This window comes from Phallusia mammillata, chromosome 2, assembly GCF_965637545.1.
Source record: "Phallusia mammillata chromosome 2, kaPhaMamm4.hap1.1, whole genome shotgun sequence".
Taxonomy (NCBI): domain Eukaryota; kingdom Metazoa; phylum Chordata; class Ascidiacea; order Phlebobranchia; family Ascidiidae; genus Phallusia; species Phallusia mammillata.
In genome coordinates this window covers 20,539,801-20,557,087 of record NC_137253.1, presented here as the reverse complement: position 1 = coordinate 20,557,087, position 17,287 = coordinate 20,539,801, and the positions used below count along the sequence as shown (strand labels likewise).

At 35.6% G+C, this 17,287-nt stretch overlaps 2 protein-coding genes across 3 annotated transcripts; one reads left to right on the top strand and one right to left on the bottom strand.

Moving 5' to 3' along the window:
• Positions 1-1,053: 1,053 nt before the first annotated feature.
• LOC145215529 (endophilin-A1-like) lies at positions 1,054-9,107 on the top strand. Of its 2 annotated transcripts, none has more exons than XM_080084229.1 (11): positions 1,054-1,183; positions 1,258-1,329; positions 2,654-2,773; positions 3,054-3,150; positions 3,395-3,528; positions 3,610-3,667; positions 4,324-4,424; positions 6,457-6,591; positions 6,929-7,043; positions 8,092-8,243; positions 8,513-9,107. In XM_080084229.1, the coding sequence occupies exons 1-11, from the start codon at positions 1,139-1,141 to the stop codon at positions 8,561-8,563; spliced, it is 1,080 nt and encodes a 359-aa protein (XP_079940355.1). In that variant the 5' UTR covers positions 1,054-1,138; the 3' UTR covers positions 8,564-9,107. The 2 variants fall into 2 exon arrangements, with proteins under 2 accessions (XP_079940355.1, XP_079940354.1); XM_080084228.1 differs by lacking the exon at positions 4,324-4,424 and adding an exon at positions 5,646-5,746 and having other exon boundaries at positions 1,055-1,183.
• LOC145215527 (26S proteasome non-ATPase regulatory subunit 2-like) lies at positions 9,105-16,433 on the bottom strand. The gene is made up of 22 exons (XM_080084226.1): positions 16,195-16,433; positions 15,524-15,580; positions 15,237-15,401; positions 15,049-15,170; positions 14,848-14,944; positions 14,631-14,767; positions 14,411-14,569; positions 14,174-14,314; positions 14,026-14,090; positions 13,473-13,625; positions 12,844-12,954; positions 12,493-12,616; positions 12,172-12,259; positions 11,377-11,539; positions 11,102-11,203; positions 10,857-11,014; positions 10,631-10,762; positions 10,351-10,519; positions 10,104-10,219; positions 9,875-9,980; positions 9,414-9,578; positions 9,105-9,348 (listed from the first exon to the last, which is right to left on the bottom strand). The coding sequence occupies exons 1-22, from the start codon at positions 16,285-16,287 to the stop codon at positions 9,215-9,217; spliced, it is 2,757 nt and encodes a 918-aa protein (XP_079940352.1). The 5' UTR covers positions 16,288-16,433; the 3' UTR covers positions 9,105-9,214.
• Positions 16,434-17,287: the final 854 nt, after the last annotated feature.

Sequence of the window (17,287 nt, the reverse complement as noted above, 5' to 3'; positions counted from 1 at the left end):
GAGACCTAAATTGTCTTGTAGCCTACTCGAAACGGCTCGAATGACTTAACCATTATTAGGTATCCAAAACTGTTTGGGTCATCTCCGAGTCCGCGTACTCAAAATTAGTCGGTAAATGCTTTTTTTAAAGTCTGCGCTAAGCCATGAGATTTACCTTTCCCAGGGGTATTTATTACTACGACTTTTTACACATATGAAACGGTACATTGCCAGAGGTGTAGTATAGATTAAACATAAATTTGACGTCTTTTTTGCAAAAATAAAAATGTAAAGTGTACCCACAGCCACTACATCAATAGATTGGTTTTGGTGTGTCACCTGAACGACACGAGATGATGACGAAGGCATGACGATCAGCAGACCTCAAGTCAGTATCACGTGATTTGCTGGTTTGCGTAGTGTGCGTTGCTTTTTTAATGAATCACGTTTGTAATGCAAAGGTCTGCTGACTGCTAACACCGATGATACATTCGAGGTGATTTGAAGAGCGGGCTTCGTGGTTTTGATTGAACCTTTGTAAGATTGTAAAACCTAAGCTGGTAACTGAAATAGTGTCGGACTATTGGTGTTTTCACTGATGCGTCCAAAATAGTGCGAGTCATCAATAGGCAGAGAGCAGAGTACTGCTTTTTTAAAGTTTAAAGTGAGTGAGATGTGCGTGAGCGTGGGTTTGTCAGTGACAAGTTTTACTTTCCAAACACTGTGTGCAGTATTACACTGAACTAAACTTGGTGAATATTGGATTTCATTTGGTTGTTTTAATAAACCTATTGGGTGCTTATACCAAATAGATTAGTTTGATGTGTACAGTAAAACAGCACACATTTCAAAACACAAAACGTTTTACATGTAAACAGTCTGAATTTGTGACTTCAGCCTGTTGGTTGAATGTACATGTTTTTCGTGAAGGGAAAAAGATTGATTGTATACAGAATACAGTATTTTGTATAGCTGGAATTTATGTCTTTTGCCATTTTCTTAATGTATAAAACACACATCATACACATAGCACACAGAATATTACATTGATTATCACATTTCGTCTTGAATTTTCTTTTTCAAAAAATAATAATAGGGAAGCTGGAACAGTAATTTAACTATTTACATAACTATTACATAGTTTTTAAACAAGAGAAACATGTCTCTTGGTGGATTTAAGAAGCAGATTCACAAAGCTAGTCAGGTATGTTGTTGTGCACTATGATTGGTTTTATTTTGTTTAACTCTGCATATAAAATTTGTCATGTTTTTTTCCAGTTTGTGTCTGAAAAGATTGGAAGTGAAAATGACAAAACTACTATGGAGGAAGAGTTTGTGGAAATGGAAAGGGTAAATTATATATTTTATCAAAACTCCTTTTTGACAATCTTCTAGATTGTTTTTATTAATAAACCTTTTTTATAGGCATGTCCTATAATATGTCAAATATCTATGTTGTTATTTTACTAGTTTAATTTGACATCCATGCCACACAGTTTGGATTGTTTTAATGCAGAAGTACTCATTTTTAGGCCTTGCAGAAATACATGTTTCACAGTTTAAAATCTTGGATGTGTGATGAAACATAACTGTAGGACTTTATAAACAGGGTCAAAGTGAATAGTCATTCAACATCATGTGTAGAATAGTGGTGTGAGTTAACTACACTTTTAGGTAGGATAGTAGTTTCTAGTCATTGTGCCAAGAAATGTGTGACCAGGGGCGTATCCAGAAATTTTTAAAGGGGGGGGTCCAACAATTTTTTGGGGGGAAATCCCTAATGACGTCACACGTCGTTCAAAACGACGCATTATGCGGCAAAGCACTTTTTCCAAAATTGGCGGTTTCTCTACCCATCTAATTGACAGGAAGAACAGGTAATTTTAGCGAAAGCTTTGTAGTTTTCTGATTTCGCCGCTGCTATCTAGCTTACTCAGCCAAACTGCAGCTGCAAAATAAGCGTGACTGTCAAGTTATCAAAATCGTTGCTTAAAAAAACAGGGTCCAATTTCTAAAAAACTAAATCTCTTGCTGAAACGGTAATCCTACTGTTAAGTTGCGCAAAGTCACGAATGCACTAAAGGTGGTAACTGCAGAAGGCATAAATTGTGCCTGGCAAGTAACAAATTACCCTAATAACATAACTCGATTTACATCGATCTAATGTTTTTGACAAACTATTACGTGTTTGGCGGATCAAAGCAACACAACATTACACGTTTTTAACAGTTTTACATTGTTCAAATGCAAAAACAGTTTGATATGTTGCACTTAGTGCAGTTACCACTTAGCAAGAAACTGCTACCAGCGTCCTAGCCGGAACGTAACCTTCCGATTGTTAGCGCATAAACCTCCTTATTAAACCCTTGTTACATCACAATTGGCGATTAGATAACAAGCGAATACAAGAGATTGAAGGCTCGCGTCTTTGAGATAACGACTCCCTGTTATCACGCAGTGGTAAACCGAACGATTTTGGCCTATTTAATTTACGCACAACTTTTTGAAAAGGGGGGGGGGTCCGGACCCCCAAAACCCCCCCCTTGGATACGCCACTGTGTGTGACTACAGAATTACTTCCTTTCACAGGAAACACTTTTCTGCTTTTTCTCCTTGTGGGCTTGTCTTTTCCTAAAAAGGTTAAACTTAATAAAATGTATTCCTTTTTGTGCAGAAAGTTGATGTCACAAGCAAAGCTATCAGTGAAGTAATCAATTTAACAAAGGAATATCTTCAACCTAATCCTGCTGCAAGAACAAAATTAAACATGATCAGCACATACCAAAAAATGCAGGTAGCCACCGGACACACCCTACTTTTGTGGTCATGTGTAAAAACATCATTGTCACAAAATACATAATGCCATGTATTCTCAACTGAAAAAATTCAAATGGTATCTAATATCTTAATGTTAAAAAAATTGTATGGTTGCAAAACCAATGTTAAGCCTTATAGAGTTTAACATGTACTGTTGGCATTGTCATTTTACTGTTGTCATCAATACTTGGAGTTTCTTGCTGAAGTTTCTCTTAAAATTTCATGAAATTTTAAAAACACTACATCTCTGTCTGTAGGGAAAACAAAAAGATGCCAAATATCCACAGGCCGAGGACTCTCTTGGACTGGCAATGGCCAAATATGGAAAAGAATTAGGCACTGAATCAAATTTTGGTATGTTGGACTAATCTTTAGAATGCGTTTTCAAGTGACCATCCAAGTACAAATGCAATGTACTGCTTGTGTTCTTTCACAATAGATACTGGTCTAACAATCAAACTAAATTCAAATGCTTTAACTACTCTAGACCAGTGAAATAGCCCTGGTCTGATTTATGAATAGAAAATATATAATAGTTGTAAAAATTGAGTTTGACAAAGTAATTGAACTGCTGTATCTATTAGTTTACATTTTCCAGGTGTTGCGTTGGAAAGAGTTGGGGATGGAATGACTCAGCTGGGAGAAATCAAGGATTCACTTGATTTCGGGGTTAAACAGCAGTTTTTGGATCCATTACAACAGCTGTGTGACAAGGATATTAAAGAAGTTATGGTATGGCTGGAATATATACCAAAGTATTTGTGTTGACTAAAGTTTGCATGTTTGGTCACATATTTTTTATATTTATTACAGCACCATCGGAAAAAGCTATCTGGAAGACGATTAGATTATGATTACAAACGCAAAAGAGGTTTGTCACTTGAAATGACATTCATTAGCAGTATATATGTACAAAGTTTACTTCCACAAAGTCGTCAGAAACAGTTACAGCTGCATACCATATTTTCCTGGTGTTTGTTGTATAAAAACTGTTTGTTTTTGCTCTTTTGTACTTATATTTTAATTTATTCATCCACCAGTGAAACCATTGTGTGGTTTCAGTAACAACTCTTGTAACAATGTTGTCACCTCTTCAAACGATTTACCAGTTAAGGAGCTTTAGAATTAGCTGTTTCCCTGTTTGGCCCGACCCAATTCTGAATCCAAGCAGCATTTAATTTCCCCGGAGTAATTTGTGTCCTGATCTCTAGGCTGGAATGGAACAAATTCAAATAAATTAGGGTTTAAAAAATTTGGTAGTTCAACTTCTTGTGTAATAAAACTGAGGTAACTGATTAAATAAAACTTTGTATTTTAAATGGTTTTTGTGCATTTTATGCCCTGATGATTCTGCTGCTACTGACTACAGTGCTTCAAGTTTTTCCCGTTTGATTTTTGTGATTGTGTGACTGTAAAAGCTTTACAGGCTTTGGATCGCTCAGTTACATTTGGGTGCATGTTGTTACTGAGAGCAATGCCAAGTCTCAATGATATTCTTTTTGGCACCTAATAAGTTATTGGTGTTAGGCAATAAAATATCACCCGAGGAACTGCAGTTAGCTGAGGACAAGTTACAAGAGGCACTTGAACTTGCGGATCTGTCAATGTCCAACGTAGTTGGTTCGGATGTGAGTGAATGCGGTTTCATTTTCAAAATTGTGGTAGTTCATACTCACCAAGATTGCCTTTTCCTTAGAAAATGATCTTTGTTTTGTTTTTCTTTTTACCTTATTAATCAACAGAGTGATACTGTCTATTCTATTTGGTGCTTATTTGAATCTTACCAAACTTTACTCAGTGGTCTATATTGTTTGCTGAATTGATTTGCATGGTGGGACAATGAGTTAAAAACTTAGTAATCAGCTTTTTCATTCATTAGATCATTCTGCAGCATTTTTCTTTTAGTAGACTAGCAAAGCTTGTTGCTATGTAAACTTTGTATCTGTTCCTGCCTATGAGTAACTTCCTTATTGCAAATGAACATTCAAAGATGATGGTTGTGTTATACCGACCTGTTGTTAAATGTTATTGATTAGATAAAACTGGTTCAGCATATTAAATATTTTTCCCTCTATTGATTTAGGTGATAAGATAAACACCATTTGTGCCCATGTCCCCAAGGTTTTTTAAATGACCCAAACAATACTTGTTTATTTTGCAAACAGTTCATACAGACAATCATGATTTACTTACAATGTAACATTTATATAATGTAACTAGTCAAAATATGCAATTGTTGGCGAAGTGCTTTTGTTTTTAGCCAATGTGGGATTTTTTATGATCCACGTTTAGTCAAGGCATTTAAAAACATTGACAATTTGTTGCCATTAGCTGTTATCTTTGGCTCTAAACATTGTGGTTCGAAACTGTTTGATTAAGTGGTGATTGGTTGTGTTGTTGGAGGAAGTTTGGCTGCCTTTCACAGGTTTCTGAACCTCACTAGTTTATCGGGCCTAAATGTTGTTGTATAAATGAATAATTTGTGCCTTGTGGTAGTAAAATAAGTCCTATGAAATTTGAAGTTTTATTTAGATATGAAGTGCAATAATATACATACACTATTAAACATTTTATGAACAATGTAGTTCAAAAAACATATTTGTGTTCCATTGAATAAAAAAATGTTTTTGTGCAGGTACTGTATTTTGGCTTGATACATACTTTGACAATGTTACAGTGTCAATATCATTTCTTTTGCTAAAGGGAATACTGTAGTTTGTTGTTAGACCCTTCACCACACTCCTAAAAATACTTTTTGAAATATATGCTGTCCATGTGAAATACCTGTTATACAATTCATGGAATTAAGTGCACAATTCCAAATGCTAACCAATGCTTGGCAATAACAGGAACAAAAGTTCCACCCGAGGAGGTGACACTTGCAGAGCAAAAGTTGGAAGAGTCCCTTGAACTGGCCGATAGCAGCATGTTCAATCTATTGAGTGGAGATGTGAGTCAATGCAAAAATTTTACCTTGACACACAACACAAAATCAATAATATAAGGTTGTTTCTGCCTTGGACATCCCAATGCAATTAGCAGTTACAGCACCCGGGTTGTGGCAATTCCCATATGCATGGTAGTTATCTGGTTGTTTGCCACATGCTAGCACCCCGCCATGTCAAGTAGTGATTACTGCTTACTGGAACACACATGTCTGTTTTATAATGAAACATGCACCAGTCTGATTAATTATAGGACTCTTGATCGAAGACATTAACTCATAAATTATACATTTGGTTGCATGCCTAATGGTATCTAGATTTTTCGTTTGTGCATGGTTTGAATGTCCTAACTAAAGTTTTGTAGCATATTTTTATACTAATGCTTGTATGCACTAATATAGTCACCTATATTGTTATGGACTGTGGTCTGTTTGTTAGTTTAGGTTAGTTTTTTGAACAATTCTATGAGTAAACAATACGGAAGGTTTGTGGAATAACTTTTAAAAAGTTAATGTTATATTAAAATTCATTAGATAGTACTCTATGAAATAACATTAAACATAACTGCATTACTTAGACAAGGCACAGATTTGTGTAAAAATATTTTATGTGCTCTGCAAACTATGTGTGTAAATTGCAGCACATTGTTGCTACTTTATTTGTGGCCAGTTGTAATTTTGTGTCCCCTTTTTAAAAGTGTTTGATGTTTAAATAGATCGAACAGGTCAGTCAACTGGCTGCCTTAGTTGAATCTCAACTGGACTATCACCGGCAATCTGCTGATATCCTAGAAAGTATACATGAGGATTTACAGAAGCAAATTAATGAAATTCATGCCAAACCAGAGCGGGTATGTACAATTTGCAACTGTTTGTTGTTGGTTCAGGGTCATAGATTCACACCACTTCTTAAAACTATGTGTTATGTAGCCCACATACTATGACTCATAACCTGTCAGATGTGTGTTATACACCTTTATCTTACAACACCTTTGCATTTTACATAATGTACACAAAACAATGCACAAGTTTTTTGCAACATTGCAGCAACTAGTGAAATTATACTTAGTAAGAATGGAAACACAACACTTCAGAAATATATTTAAAAAGTGCTGCCCATGCTGGGTTGTAAGTTTATGTCAACCATAGTGTAAAAAATTAAGTATTTTAAACTGTTGTCAAATGTAGGAGCGAACCAAGAAGCAACTTCGTACACCAAGTCTTGCCGCAGCTGACCGCCCTCCAACCTCAGCTCCATTACCAACACCAAGCCCCCAGCACAATGTCACATCACCAACAAAACGTTTGTTTTCTATTATATTCATACCTTTTTATTTTACCGGTGGTACAAAGGCACATTGTTTGGATGATATAGGGCAGACCTGTCAAACGCATGCGGCCCGCGAAGCCCTCCAATGCGGCCCACGAACAGTCAACAACAATTGTAGTATTTTGTCAGATTTTTATCTAATTACACTAAATTTTTCTTACTTTTCAAGTTAAAAGCTATTATTTAAACTGACGTTTACCGAATTTTAATTTATACATACAAATTCATGTGTTATGAATAGAAACGATAGTAATTAAAACGTTACTTAAAGTTTCAGTCAGGGGTGAACAACCCGCGGCCATACGGCCACATTAAAATAAATGTACTGGCTGGCGTGATGTAATTGAAACTCCTTTGCTAAAACTTTTGATTTTCAAACTGCCCTAAACGGATTTTGTGTTACTGAAAAGAGTATTACCAGCCTAGTAGCCATATGCAACAGACTTTTTGTAGGCGTATTGTGTGCAAACAATGCCAAAAAAAAACAGGTACGAAAAGCGTCACAATATAGATTATGACGTAATAATAGAGTTAAAACTGCTGGTCTTCACATTGTGGAGCTTAATCTGTACATTAAGTTGAAAATTAATCTGGGCTTTTGGGGCGTCAATAGATGGTATATGTATGATATAAACCTTTTTCTTGTAATTTTTAAACAAAAACCAGCAGATAATTGGCGGCCATTGGTGAAATAAGGATCTGCAATGCGGTCGTCGTAGCGAAAAGGTTGTTTAAGTGTATACAACTAGATTAAAAATCACATGCGGCCCTCGGCATAATTCCCAAACTGCAATGTTGCCCACGAACCCCACGAGTTTGACACCCCTGATATAGGGTATATTTTTACAGCTGAAACAAGCAGTGACCAGGAAGGGCATTGCTTCCAATTGTCCTTTTGGTTCTTAGCATTTGGTTTACCAGAAAAACAGGAACTGAAAAACGTGATAAATGACTGACAGCTGTCTTTATCTGTATAAATAGCCCACATTGGTGTCTGAATACTGGGAAAATATTGTTGCAGCAAAAGCCAAAGCATCTCAGCCCTGTTGTCGTGCACTGTATGACTTTGAACCAGAAAATGAAGGAGAGTTGGGATTTAAAGAAGACGAAGTTATCACCTTGGTGTCACGAATTGATGAAAACTGGTATGAGGGAATGAATACAAATGGGGAGGTAAGGAAAACAAATTTGTAAAAAACAACATGATCTTAAATCTGGCACACCAAAAAAACACATCTATTTTAACAAACACTAAATATTTGTCAAGCCAATAAATGATAAGCTGTGCCACTTAACAAGTATTTGTAATTAACATGTGTACTAATTAATATACACCAGTATATGTAAAAAGAAATGTGGTGTACCTCCAAAACTCAACTCCTGTTTATCACAATTTTTATTTTATTTTTGGATATTTTTACCCAATTTTCATTTACTTGCAGACTGGATATTTTCCTGTGAGTTATGTTGAAGTTATTTTGGAACTTCCCTAAATCTGGGTTCACGTTTACGGAGGATTTCTTACCAGATGGTTGATCTATAGAGTCCTGTGCTTGTACTGAACACAGAAGAAAATGTCAAACAATATAACCCATCGTTTCATGCTTTGTAGTGGTCTCACAGAATCAATGTATACTTGTCACTGATCCATACTTTGTCCAAAACTATATGCACTTTAAGTTGACAAAAAAGTTTTGTATTTGTCATATACAAGTATAGTTCAAATCAAAGGGTAAATAAAGTAATATCCTACATATGCGCTTCTGTTCGTGAGTGTAGATAAATGAAAATGCTGTGTTAACGTTTTCTGTTTATTATTATCCTGTTGTAGTTTTGGTCAATGAAGTAATTTTATACGCACATATTTATATTAATTCATTTTGTTAATTTCACTTGTGTATCTCCTTCGAATAATTGATATCTTAGTTAGCTAGCTTGCTGCCAGAAACATCCTCTTTATTACCCACTCAACTCTGTAAGTTTTACTGTCGACAAAGACTACACAAAAGACCATCAAAATACAAGAAACCGATATCAGTTACACTGCTGTTTTATTTGCAGCCAACTAGAACAGTTTTGTGACAAAAACAGAAAAAATAGGAGATAATGATTTTCAGCAATGTGAACTTTTCTTGACAATAAATTTACTCATAGTTTGGGTTTTTTCGTAGTATGACAAACCCTTCTATAACAGGGGTCATGGAAAGGTACTCTTCAGTAGCAAGCTCTGCTCGTTCACCATATGCCAGCAGAACTGGAGTTGTATGTGTTTGAAACCCTACAAAGGAAAATAGTAAAGTTAAAAGCTAGCCTGAAGAGCTGGAATAGACAGCATTTAAATACCTGTGATAGTTTTTGGTTTTCCAGCTTGTCCGACCACATCCACAGCTTGCCCTACTCTCACACTTACTGGAAGAGGATTTAAATCCTCATCAAATGTAACAAGCATTCTTGGCTGAATTGCAGGAACCATTGTGTAAAGAAGATAATGAGTTTTTCCCAAAATAGCTGTAAAAATTGCATTCTTCATTAACTTCCAAATGCATGATCTATGTTTTGAAGGTTGTTTGTTAATTTGGTTACATTTTAAGTGAGTACATTTGATTATTATGTACCAATGAATATAGCTTGGAAACAATCAAATTTGTAAAAAAAAGCTTTTTGTAGAACAACTGGCAAAAATAGTCAAAGTTCTCAGAAAAGCACGGACTATCATTTTATTGATGAGCAGAGCACAAAAGTTTAGATGCTGGGATAATGGCTCACCCAAAATACAATATCTTAGCTGTCATAATTGAACTTACTGTTTTTTACATCAAGCAGCGCCACAATGACGGAGAGAAGAGAAGCTAAAGCCACTGGACTCAACAATTGCCGATCACTGTGATATGGTTGTAAAGTCAGTGTGCCCTGAAAATTTAATTTAATGCAAGAGTTCAGACTGGTGGCAATGTTTCACCACAAATGGTCAATAACATGCAACCACAAGATCAGGTTTATTTTGTCACACAAAAATTCTGTTAAGGTGGATACCTTTCCTAAATGAACTAAACCCTGTGTGAGTCGAACCAGGAACAAGTTATTTGGGTCCTTGGCATAGTAAACAGCGAGGTTTCGGAGCATTTGTGCCAATCTGGCATTGTTGGTACCTGAAAAAATGTTGCAATTTGGAAATACAGTTTTGTATGACAGAAAAAGCAAATTTATGTCATATATTATAATTTTAGTGAAACATTCAAACATCTGGATAACATCCCTACAAACAAATTTATTCACATACCACTGCCCACTAGGCCCATGCCAAAAATTGAATTGTGAACAACTTCAGCATCAGAATCGTGGCTAAATTTGGACAGTGTGTCAAGAATATGAAGTTGTGGATTGGAAACTGATGTAAGGGCCAGTGCAAGGGGAACTGTACGACGAACTGCGATGTCTCCATAGCGATACTGCAAAAATAAAATAAGTTCTTAAAATGAAATAGTATTTGACAACGGACCTCAAGCCACAATAAAAAACTTTTTAAAACACTTATGTCAGATATAAACTGGTCTACTTACTAAATTGCCAAATGTTCTAAACGCCATTTCCGCACCAATTTCTTCTCCCATAGATATTAAACCAATACCAAGCACCGCAGCAGCATGTTTGCTCATTCCCCAGTCAGAAGATTTCGATTTTTTGTCATCACTCTGTCAAAAAATGTTTTTATTTTCCATGTTCTCATCAACACTATTTGTAAACAATACAGAAAATCTAAAAAACATTTCAGTGAAATTCACTAACCTTCGATGATTTCTCATCTTTTTTGCTTTTCGATCCACCTTCACTTGATGACTCTTTCTTTTTGTCAGAGGTTTTGTCGCTGCCTCCACTTTCTTCCTTCTCAGTAGTTTCGGTGCAAATGTGAAGCATCTGCTGGACTTTCAATACGTTGCCAGTACCTAAATTGGAAAAAAATGGTCCGTACAATTGTGAATGTGAAAATGTCTACAAGAACTAATTCTGCCAAAAAAACACAAGTTACTAACCTGCATAAGCACAAACTTCAACTAACACTGATGCAAAACCTTTAAGTGGTTCAGGAACTACTTGCAGTGCCATCAAAATTGTATCCACAGCTTCTTGTTTACCTGTAATTATACAAGCGGCATATATATAGGTTATTATTGAACATTAAATATATACCACAGCTGTATAACCATCTGTTTATCTCATAAAGTATGTGTGTTACCAAAGTCTTCACAGTTAAACAAAAAATAGGTAGAGCATATTATTTAGTCCCTGTGTATAGAAGTTAACTTACCAAGGTAGACCAAGGCAAGAGCCAGAGCAATATATCGAGCATGAGTTTCTTTTAATTCAGCTTCAGATCTTTCAATCAGAGTTTGGAGGAGGGACGATGTGACATCACCATTGCAAGTTCCAACAGCAATCAAACCCAGTACCAAGGCAGTAACACCAATAACCTGCAAAAATACTATTCTATAAAGCAGGGGTCACCAAACTTTTTTCACTGCGGGCCGGATGAGTGCTAATAATGATTTGCGCGGGCCGCATAGTTTACATGCCCTTGCGTCGTCTTTCCAAACTTAGCCCGTGAGGCGATTTTTTAGGTGCGCCAAGATATGGTCTTTCTACAATCCCTTTCAAAACCTGGTCATGCGACTGTTAAACTGTATAATTAGTCTCATCTTACAAGCAATGCTTGTATATTACGCCACAAGAAGGCAATTGTTTGCGCACAATTACCACTTGTAGTCTTGTCTGTGAAGTAACAAACTGGCTTTGGATGAATCTTGGGCGTTATAATCCTATGAAACTCGGTAATATCAATTCTGAATATCGCCACAGGAAAACTTTTGGAAGGAGGAGATTAACTTTTAATGTTACAAAGTTATTTATACAATTTGGCAAACCAAAGATGTGGTCGCGGGCCGGATGAAATGACCTCGTGGGCCAGATCCGGCCCGCGGGCCGTAGTTTGGTGACCCCTGCTATAAAGTATAAACCTTCATTTAATGCCAAATTAAAATTGATCATATTTAAAAATTGCGGCTTTATGAGTCCCACTGTAAGTATAACCTCCAGGTTGTCTTACCTCCATGTTGGATTTAGAATCACCAAGAACTGGTGTTAACAGCGCAATGACATCCGCCTGGTTTGAACCAGCATATGCAAGTCCGAGGCTGAAAAGAAAAAAGTGTAATACATAGTATATATTTCTTAATTCTGTAACATGAATATTCTTCATAAATCCTAGTAAATTGATTGTGGGAATCATTGAATATTCTTCACACAAAGTCTGCTGTTTATCCACAAAAATCGATTCAAATTTAGTTTTGTCTTCTCTAGCTGTTAGGTTTACATAGCATTACCTACAGTGCAACAACGTTAAAGTCTGAACAAAGTAAGCAATTACCCAAGAATTGAACCAACTCTCATCACATTACTGTTGTGTAAAACATAGTCTGACAACAGTGCTAAAGCTGGGTCACACTCATTTCGAACACCAGCATTGACAATTCCACATGCAAGAAGGGCACCTTGAATAAAAAGAATGGTCATTGCCACAAATACATCTCATAAGTTATCTTGTTTTGGTTAGTAGTTTTATTGCTTTATTTCCAAACCATCAACATTTTTACCGTAAGTCCACTTGAATTTTTTGGATAATAAACCTTTTGTTTTACTGCTTTACCGTGCTTTGTTGTAGTAGCAGTGGTGGTTTTAATATTCAAATTTTATTTAAAAATTACCACATTTAACAAACCTGACTTAATGTAATCTTCAGACGAATAAAGGTATTTGTTAATTTGATTGAGACCACCATCAACATCCCACAAAAGAACCAATCCCAGGGAAGCAGTTGCAGCAAGCATTCCTTAATGCAAAACAGGCTGTTTGTAAGCTTTTGTTACAATTGCATGTCTACATTGTAGGAGTCGAATAAAGGTCGAAAAGTAAAAACTTCTATTTCTAACTTTTAAACAGTAAAAATTCCATCACTTAACACTGTTAGTAAGTTGGTGTTATCGTGGATCTAGGTAGGCAAAAAATTCCACAATGATGTAACAACTAAAGTTATACAACACTTGTGATGTTCAGCAACTGATAAAACCCACAAAAATTTTAGTATTCAGCAAGCACAAAATGCAACTTTCATCTTAAGATTGTCAAAAGACAAACACTAATGTCACACTTTCATCATTTAGTTTTGCTGTAAAATCAGTTGCGACTGGGCATTTCTTAAATTTCGTAGTTACAAACACCTGACACCAACAAATCAGTGAACTACAAAAAATTAAACCTTGTATATGGCCCAGCCTACATTGAGCAACCCTAGTACATTAACAAATTACATGTATTCTTGATCACCAAATATTTACGCAACTTGCTTACCATGTTCTTTGTTTTTGTAAATCCATTTGTTTCCTTCCTCAGTGAGAAGTTTATCTTGTCCAAATGCAGCATTCACAAATCCATTTACATATGATGATGCCAGGTTCATTCGAGCAGAATCCACATTTGTGCTCCCAGCATTCATGCCAGGTCCTGCAAAAGGAAAACAAAACTTGCCTTATACTATGCAGCACGAAAGGGGATTTAGCAGCCCATCAGCAATATGTTGCCCTCCATAACTACTTGTGGCCTGCTGAATCATTTTGGCCCTTTCTTTAAATGTTTTTTTTTATGGGAAAAGTCAGTGCCAAAGCTAACTCAACCAAGGGCAGTTGATAGTACAGACCAGAAAGTAAAGCAAAGCTGAAGGAAGCTCATTATAATTGGTTGCACTGACTTGGTTTGGCATTAGTCTGGAGCCCCACTGGTAATGCTGAACAAAATCAGTAATAATTCAACAAATTAGATGTATTTAAAGTCATTGATAAAAGCATATCAAGTACCTGTTTAGTCAAATTAATTGCCTATCCCAATTCTAAAATGTAAAACTTACTGCTGTTTTCAAGGTGGGTTTTGTAAATGTCTTCAGGGACTTTTGGCTCCATGATGTCCAATTCTCTGCAAGTTTTAGATCATGTTTAGGCATGTTGCACTAAGATACTGGATACACATTTAAAAAAACAATTTTGTTTGTAGCCTACCTTGCCAGAGCTAGAAAGTTTGTGGTCAAATGGGTGTTGGATAATATTTCTGTTAATTCATCTGCTTCAGGCATTTCATCGTTTAGTTCAAGAAACACTTGCTGCCGGCCTAGAGCATATGCCAGTTGCTTTTGACGAGACCTACATTACAAGACACAAAGTTGTGTAAATCCACAGATTTTAGATTAAATGTTTCCTTTTTTGATCTTTGATACACAAAAAACTTTAAACACTTACAGATCTTTGCAGGACAGAAAAATATCCTCAATTAGTTCCATGTCATTAAGTTGCATTGCAAGTCTTAGTGCTTCAGGTAAACAATCGAATTTCCTAAAAATCTGAACAGCTGTTTGAAGTAGGTTTGTGTTTTCTGGTTCTGCTGTATACGGCACACAACTAAAAACATTTTCAATTAAAACTTTTGAACTAGTTTTGAAACGAGGTCACACATATATACCTGATTAAGTATAAACAAACTCTTGGGTATGTGGCTTTGTCTACAAAGTTTATCAAAAGATCAAGTTTTTCTATCTCCATTAGCAAATCACATGCCTCTGTCTCAGCATTGTGCTTCATATCATATGGAACAACATCCTATTTATAAAAATATACAAATATGGACACAAATGTTACACCTTTCAAAAGTTATGTCACTAACTATCACACTTGTTTACCCCAACAATTGCTAGCAGTTTATCCAGCTTTTCTTTTCCACCATCCTCTTCTGGGTCAATGTCTTGCCATTCAATTGCAATCTCCCCAGATATATGTCTGCATACATTAATAAAGATAAAGCAGTGCTGATTTAATGTTTACTTTGTTAGCATCATTGGATTCTTTAATTTCATTGATAAACAAGTGAAAAAATATTGAACCTGACGTATTCATGACCCCAAGATCCAATCTCTTCTTGAGAGCCAAGTAGTCTGTACTTCAAACACTCTCTGTCTTCAGAAATAGTCATTCCCAAAACAGAAACAATGTCAGCACAAAAACACTAAAACATGAGAACAATTGTTAACAAACTATGTGCTGAAGATCAAGTCTCGTAATATGCACTTGCCTTATTTTCACCCACTGGCATTTTCTCATAAATTTCTTTTAGGGTACCATAATGTGGACGTAAAAATTTCAATGGTTTTGGAACTGATGTTATTGATGCAGTTGAAGAACGGATTTTAGTTCTTAAAAGCTCCAGTGCTTGATGATATAGGGATGCATCATTTTCCTAAAAATTTTCAGCCTGGTGTTAATTTCAATAACTTTTTTACAGAAATGATGGTATCAATTTTAATGAGTTCTTCTTTACATCTCAGTTAATAAGTACTGCAGAATTTTGAGGCAACAAACCTTAAGTCGTTCAATGCACAGAGTTAGTTCGTCCAACAATAGCTTGTCTTCTTCGCTCTAAACAAATATGAGAAAAAGTTTCCTATTTTGTTACATTTGATTGAAGAAAAGTGATAATGTACACTGTGCAGTAAATGTTGATCTGGTTTGTGTGATTGATTTTATCTGTTACAGGGTACAGGGAGAGAGAAAAACAGATCTTTCACCGTAGATGAGCACCAGATTAACTTTATAAGAGGGACAGTGTTAAAAGGCACCTCTCTTAACAACAGATACTGTTTATACAGAATACAGATTAATTTATAATCTGTTTAGTTGCATAGAAAACTTTGTGTAATGGTTATGCAATTAACCAGATTTGTCTGTATCAACAAATGTTGGAAGGGAAAATCTGCTTACAGAGAGCGAGAGAGGTGATGAAGTACAATACTAAAATAAAGCCTTTTGTTATGTTGCTTGCACTTGTAAGTAATTCAGATTTTCACTATTTAAACTTGGGGAGTAAAGCAAATCTAAACAACTATACTGGAATATTAAACTATGTTATTGAAGCTGATAAACTTAAACATATTAGTAATATTTTGTCTATTTTTTGCATATAGAACTCAAAGTTATAAACATTTTATGCCAATTAACACTGTAGCTCGCTAAAAAACTAAATGCACATTTACCAGCTCTGGTTCTTCTTCTTCTTTGACAGTTTTTTGCTCCTGTTTTGCTTCCCCCTTTTCAGGTTCAGTTTTATTTTCTGTTGCCGGTGCCATAGTTTTCACTTTGTTATTACAGCTAAACGACAAGTCGCCTTTTATCAAGAAACAAAATCTTTTTGCCGGCACGAAATTAAAACTTTGTCACAAAAACTCATACAATACAAATTTAACTAACACTGCCGTTCTTCGCTGGAACGGATGCACTACAACAAAACGTATTTTTAATTTTAATGTAATATTTTGGGCTTCTATAGAAGATAAAAAAACGTATTTATTTTAAAATATGTAACTTTGCAGTGCATAATAGGTGTACAAACAAAATCTGTACTCCTTTCAATCAATTTTAACCGTAAAGCATAGGATTTTTTAAAACTTTGCAGCATGACATAGCGGAATGAAAATGTAATAGAAATCACAAGTTCGTAATTATCTTTTTTGTTTGCCGAAATAACGTCCTCATAAGTTGTTTAATTATTTTTATCTCAAGCAACAGTTGTACACTAGGGTATTTTGCGGCGAAAACCCAATGAAATCTTTAGGCTCTATAGCAGGTGTCTCAAACACGCGGCCCGCGGGCCGCATGCGGCCCTCCAAGAGTTTTTGTGCGGCCCGCGAAGTAACTTTTAGAAGTTATGTGTTTTACTCAGGCGGAAAACCCTGTCAGATCAGTAAGTTCAAAAAAAAGATACAATCACTTTCTGTTGGTGGTAGATGCAACGTTTTAATAGGAAAAATCGAAATAGCTTCTCTTTAGAATCAGCAATTGCGATTGTTGCGTCATATTATTTACATTGTTGCGTCATTGTATTTCATTGTTTTCACACAAAGCAATAAAGCACAGTTGGTTCTTTACTTTGTTACACTGTATATCTGTTTCTCATTGTGTTTTTTAGTGTAGTTAATGGCATAACTGAATATTTTACTTTTAAATCATGCAATACTTTTGTTGTCATGTTATACTGTAACAAATGTTTCGACCTCGACTTACTTAAAAGTTTGTTTTTGGCCCTTAAAGCAAATTGAGTTTGAGACCCCTGCTCTATAGTCTATATTC